The sequence below is a fragment of the Notolepis coatsorum genome (assembly GCF_963971535.1).
Source record: "Notolepis coatsorum genome assembly, chromosome: 15".
Classification (NCBI taxonomy): Eukaryota; Metazoa; Chordata; class Actinopteri; order Aulopiformes; family Paralepididae; genus Notolepis; species Notolepis coatsorum.
Window position 1 is genome coordinate 102176185 of NC_140179.1, and position 6764 is coordinate 102182948.

The following is a 6764-nucleotide window of genomic DNA, read 5'->3' on the forward strand; positions in this document are numbered from 1 at the left end:
TTTGAATATCTAGTCCAAAAAGATTTCATATTTCTTATAACGTATATATACAAACAAGGTGAGTAGACCTAGGCAATATCATTTCATTCTGTGTCTAGAATCGTACTCCCCCCCCCCCCCCCCCCCCCCCCCACAAAAATGATGTTGAAAGTCAGGGAAAAGCCATGAATATATCACATGGTGATAGTAGACCCCTAGAGTTATGTTGTAGGCTGACTGCTGCTAGAAAATGTAATGTTCTACCAAAGTGACATATCGCTTCAAAACTAAAGAGACATAGCCTTGCATGTCTCACGAACACCCAGGACCATAATGTCATCATGCCTAGACAGTTCTTAGCGACCGTCCTAACCTTTTTCTAAAGTAAAAAAAATCTTGACATTAACACTGGTTCCATGTATAATACAACCACATTAAAACATCGTAGTACAATAGATTGAGAAATATCTTGTGTAACGTGTCACATTATTTTTTTTCTTATACTACAGGTTTTTAAAAGTCTTGTTAGTTGGTTAGGTTGACCTAAAGTTTCTCTGTGAAAGGTTTTCATGGAAGTTCAGATTGTAGTGTGTGGTATTCCATAAAAAGCTCTCCCACTACAACACTTCGAGGAGAAAGGAGGGATCTTGGAACAGTTTCTGGAGTTCACCGTATTGCAAGCTATAACCTAATATAGCAACTAAATGTGCATGTCCAGACGTCAAAAACCTTGTTCTGGGAGTAATATCGCTCCAAGTTCTAGAACTGAGCCAGTCCAGAAGTAACAAGTTAAAAGAGTTTGAGGAAATGGGATTAAAAGTTTGCGATGAGCTTGGGAATATTTGGGGGGGGGGTAAAGGTTCTGTATAGTGGACTGTTGTGGTATAGGTTCGGAGATCCAGGTCGGGGGGTTAAAGATTCCCAAGTGGGCCACTGGAGAAGATGGGGAGGTCTAGGGTGTGGATGAAGACCAAAGCTACTGGAGATTCAACATGGAGGAATATTGTAGTCTTTTTTGCAGAACCAACCTTCCACTCCTTAAAAAGGATCTTGTTTTCAACACATCCATCTAGGTACGGAGAACACACTTGGTTCCAGACGTTCATTTCTTGACTGGATTTGAAGACGATCGGCAATCTACAGTATATGACGTATATCCTGGTCAACTGGGCCACTACATTCTTTAGCTGAAGAGAATTCTTCCCACCAAACAAACAAAATAAATTGTCAAATGACAGAGGGGTCTACAATTGGGACTGAACAATGATAAAAATATGGACCAAATTCAAGGATTCTGAAGTCGTCAAATTAATTTCCCATACTGTTCCAGGATTTTCAGACCTGCATAGGAAGCCTGTGTCAACAGCAACACGTAATGCGTCATCAACATGTTGTTGCGATTACAACTCAATGCAAGTTCTGCCAAAAGGTAACACAAGACGTCTGTTGTCCCTCGTGTTGTCCCCGATGCGCAGGGGTGTTGAAAACAGCACATCCTTTTTCATCAATGATGCCCAGTGGGGGTTACTGCCTGGGTGAGGGTGGTGGTGGGTGTGGCGCCGTGGCGGGGACCTCTGGTGGTCCAAATCGGAAATCATAAGTGAACCGGAGGGGGGATGATTTCAGTGGGACTCCCCGTTGACGGAGATGGGCTCCGCTCGGGGCGAGGAGGAACGCGAGAGCCCCTTCTCTGTGTTGTCCGAGCTGGAGCCGCTGTGGTGTTCGGCGGCGGCCGTCGACGTGGCGCTGGTGGACGAGGTGGTGGAGGAGGCGGAGGGCTTGGCCGCCTTCTCCTTAAAGTCTGTTATGATGACCGTCAGGTCACCGACCGTCACCTCCAGGTGCTGGGCACTGCTCCGGTCAATGTTTTTTAACCTCGGCCTGAGAGAGAGAGAGAGAGAAGGGGGGGGGGGGGGGAGAAGAACAGGAGTAACCAGTGAGAACGGGGAAAAGTGCACACTGGATTCAAGCTTTCAATATACAATGAAAGTGCATCTGCAATTGAATAATAATAATAATAATTGTATTTGTATAGCACCTTTCATACAGGGGATTGCAGTTCAAAGTGCTTTACATCAGTAAGAAATAAGACATAAAATCAGAGTAAAACAAGCAGCAAGAGCAAAGCATAAAGTGGGATAAAATAATGCAGATATTAATTAAATCATATCAGAACCTCACGTTCCAATAGGCTTCTTGAATTTCTGTAATCTGTTACACAACATGATAAAGGTCATAGTATGCACCCAGCGGATAGTGGGGAGTAGAGATAAAAGTTAAAGTAAAATAATAGCAAGGGTAATACATATAAAATCACAGTTTTTCACATTAGGATCTAACATCCCAACAGGCCACCTTGTTTATGGGTTGTAAAATCATTTTTTTTTTACAGTGCAATACAATTGTTTTGGATTACTGTTTAAGAGTTCAAAGTCATCTTTATCTTCTGTTTGGTATAGAAGATTTGATGCAAATTTGATGTCAGAAATCAAAGCAAGACTTGATTTTCAGCATTCCTGGCACATAAGACGTGTAGATGGGGCAACTATTAGGCTTCCTGACAGAACAGTTCAAGCTCAGTCAAACTGTATGGGGACCATTGATGGATGCTTTCTTTGGGACCATTTTAAGTTTATATTGTTGAGTTAAAGTAATGATTTAGATCAGCTTGCTTGCTACTCTAGTCTGTACTGGCCAATTCTTTAATTATTTCTCTGGCCGAACTAACGTTAGCGTTATTAATCCTGCACTTTATTTATAAAACAGCCAATCAAATCCCCATCAATGGAAAATTAACCCACCCATACCCATGCTGATTGGTCCTTGTGCAGGACTAGAAAGTGGGGATCTTTGATTAAACGCCTGCCATCAGAAGAATAGACAGTCAGAAAAAAAGTTTAGACTTTTACTTTTTAGTACTTAAGTACATTTAAAAGTATAAACTTTTTTACTTTTACTCAAGTGGGTTTTTAGCCAGATACTCTGACAACAACGAAACAGGCTAAGAAACGATGTAAATACCATGATCAAATCAGCACAAAAAAACATCATCAATGATAAAACTGAGCAAAACAAAAACAAACCCAGAGAGCTTTGGAAATTACTCAACAACCAACTAGGCTGCAGTAAGAAACTGAGAACCAGATTTACAACATTCAACATTAAGACTGAAAACACTCATCACAGACAAGCTGGATGTGGCCAATTACTTAAACATATTCTTTACAAACATAGCCACAACACTGATTAATAAACTACCCTCCCACTCTGGGCATTTTGGAGTAGAACACATCCTAGCCTACTACAAAAACCTAGGGGTTCGCAAAGACGACTTCAAACTCGAAATGGTAACAGCGGACATTGCGCTCATCACCAACACAAGAGACACCGGGTTCGAATCCGGCTGTCGCCGTTGCCTCCGGCTTGGGCCGGTCGTCATACTAACTCAATTGGCAGAGGTAGCGGGTGGAAGTCGATGGGTGGTAATCTGGACGTTGTGGACAGCGACTCCTACAGGTCGGTTGGGGGACGCCTGCACAGCAGAGACAGGAAGTGGCGGGGGCAGTGTGAGCCTCCCACACGTTACACCTCGCCAATGAGTCCGTGCTGGCAGGTGAAAAGATGTGACAGGCTGCCTCCTCGTGTATCGGAGGGGACACGTGATGCAAGGCTTCTATCCTCCCTACAACCGGCCAGTGGGGGGCATATGCGAGCAACGTTCAAGACAGGGGAGGGGAGAATTGGCACAGTGAAATTGGGATGGGAGAAAAATAGAAAAAGGGTGGCTGATTGGCGCAGTGGGCAAGGCGCTCGCCACTAACGCAGGAGACGCTGGGTTCGAGCCCAGCTCTCGGCGTTGCTACCGGCTGGCCGGTCGTTCATACTAACACAATTGGCAAGTGTTAGAGGGTGGGAAAGCCGGTGGGTGGGGATTGGACGTTGTGGACAGCGACTCCTACAGGTCGGTTTGGTGACGCCGGTGCGGCGGAAGCAGGAAGTAGCGGGGGCAGCGTGAGCCTCCCACGCGTACTCCTCGCCACAGAGTTCGAGCTGCTGCGGTGAAAAGATGAGACAGGCTGCCTCCTCGTGTACCGGAGGGGACACGTGATGCAAGGCTTCTGTCCTCACTACAGCCGACCAGTGGGAGGCATAGTCTAGCAACGTTCAAGACAGGGGAGGGAGTAATTGGATAATATGAAATTGGGATGGGAAAAAAATAGAAAATGGGGAGAAAAAGTGGATAATTTTTTTTGCGAGATTGACCCCCCCTGCACGAAAAGGCAGCAAATTAGACCCAGGCAACTACCGTCCTGTTTCTATTCTTACCTCCATCTCGAAAGTTATGGAACAAATTGTCTATGAACAGGTCGAAAAGTACCTTGCGGAAAAAAAGCGAATCTACAAATTCCAATCTGGCTTCAGAACATCCCACTCCACTGACACATGCCTTCTCTATTTGAACGACCACATCAAACAAGAGGTGGACGCGGGCAAATACTGCGGCATGGTCATGCTGGACCTACAAAAGGCTTTCGACACTGTCAATCACACCATTCTGATTGATAAGCTAAAAGCAATTGGTTTGATAGTTCATCAGTGAGCTGGATGCAATCCTACCTGGAGGAGAGAGAACAGATGGTGGAGATGAACGGTACACTATCCCCCCCCCCCTCCCAGTGAGCTGTGGTGTTCCACAAGGAAGCATACTAGGACCTTTACTTGTTCCTGTTCGCAGACGACTCAGCCCTGCTGGTTGAAAAAGCCCTCAGCCTGACTGAACTCGGCAGAATCTGCACCTGGCTCACTGATAACAAACTATCATTACACTTGGGCAAAACAGAGTCCATTCTCTTTGGATCAAATAGAAAACTCACTCAGCAAGGCCAACAGTGGGTGACAATATTGTCACAAGGAAATATGAAATTACCAATCTTACCAATTACCATCCTAGAGGCAAATCTTTCCTGTGACAAAATGGCAACCAATGTAATAAAAAAAAGTCAACCAACTAACAAGATTCTTGTACCGGATCTCCTCTCAGACTCTCTGAATAAACAAGAATACTGTGAAGACTAACAGGAGCACTCATTCAAGGGTACTACGACTATGCTTGCACTAGTGATGCACGATATATCGGCCGCCGATATAATATCGGCCGATATGGCCGTTTTTTTACACATCGGTATCGGTCCGATATCAAGATAGGGCCGAATTTATAAAAAAAAAAAAAAAATTATATCTTTTTTTTCTTCTTTTTACATGTTTTGGCCTTAAATAGTTTCAAAATATCAGTCATTTCTGAAAATAAGTTACAAAAGTAAAAAAATTATGCGTTTTGGAAAATAGCTCTTTATTTGATTATCATAAAAAAGTGTTTTCTATACAGAGATATCGACATCGGTAAATATCGGTATCGGCCAGAACAGCAATATTAATATCGGTTATCGGTATCGGCCACAATTTTCACATCGGTGCATCACTAGCTTGCACCTCATGGTACCAAAGCACCTCAAAGGCCCTAAAAACAAGGCTACAACCATCACAAAACAAACTGGTCAGACTACTGCTGGGCCTTACTCCTAAAACCCACCTCACCCCTGCCCACTTTGACAACCTAGGATGGCTTAGAGTAGACGACAGACTCAGTACAGCAACTTGCAATGGGCCTGGTCTACAAGATACACTACACCACTGGGATACCCATGTACATGTCTAAATACTTCCCAAAGGTCAGTGAATACCACGATCACAACACCAGAGGGAGCTCCACAAATCATGTTCAACCCAGATTCGGCTCAAACAAGGGACTAAACATGTTTCGCAATTATGCCACAATAATGTGGAATGCCCTACCCACAACCGTGAAGGAATGTGAATCCCTACCTTCCTTCAAAACCGCTCTCAAAGAGCACCTACGGGTGGCTGCAATTAGAATCTGGCCCCTGTAAATGTTCAAATCACCCACCCACCCACCAATGTACAGTTTCTTCTTCGGATGTATATATTTTTTATGATCTCTTTTTACTACACAGTTCTGTATATCTGTATGTCTTGTATGTCATAAATGTCCTGATTAATTTTTGAGACGGTAGGCCATACCCATACTTTCACTTGAGTATAATTTCTGGGTACTTTTTACACCCCTGCCAGTAATAGTAGAGGAGGCTTATTTGATTGAGCAACAGATTCGCCATGGTTAGAATCTAAACATGACTCGGAATGTCATTCAATCTTTTTGGGGGCGTTGTTATATTTTTGGTGCATACTGACGATGTATTTGACCTAGGGGTGTAACGATGCATCGATTAATCGAAATACATAGATTCTAATGGGACGATTCAACTGCATCGATTTGAAAATGTTAGAATCGATTATAATCGAAATTAATCGAAATTAAAAAATATATATATTTTTTATCTTTTTTTGTTGTTGTTGCATGTATTGTTTTTATTGACCTATAGTCCATTCATGCCGAGTGAATCAGTTCCCCCAGCCACATTTGTGTATTCAAATTTTTCTTTGGGGAATTAACTGATAGAAAAAGGAAATCGAATCGAATCGTGGTCAAATGAAGAGATTTCATGATGCATTGAATCGTTGCCTGAATAACCGTAATAGAAATTAATCGTTGCGAGGTCGCATCGTTACACCCCTAATTTGACCTTTTCTGTCCATTTACAAAAATCGAGGGTAAACTAGGCTAACGATTTTGGATCGTTTTTACATCAAATTGAGAACATATTTTATTTACAATATTGAAACTCCTGATATTTAACCTGTTAAAC

The 6764-nt window shown here is 43.0% G+C and overlaps 1 protein-coding gene across 1 annotated transcript in view; it reads right to left on the bottom strand.

The window, feature by feature from the left end:
- Positions 1–149: 149 nt before the first annotated feature.
- The window catches only part of LOC311241511 (YY1-associated factor 2-like), a 65780-nt gene continuing 59165 nt past the window's right edge, over positions 150–6764 (bottom strand). The window contains exon 4 of the mRNA XM_084330357.1: positions 150–1860. Coding sequence (XP_084186483.1) covers positions 1602–1860 — 259 coding nt within the window. The 3' untranslated portion in view covers positions 150–1601. The remainder of the gene's footprint in view (positions 1861–6764) is intronic.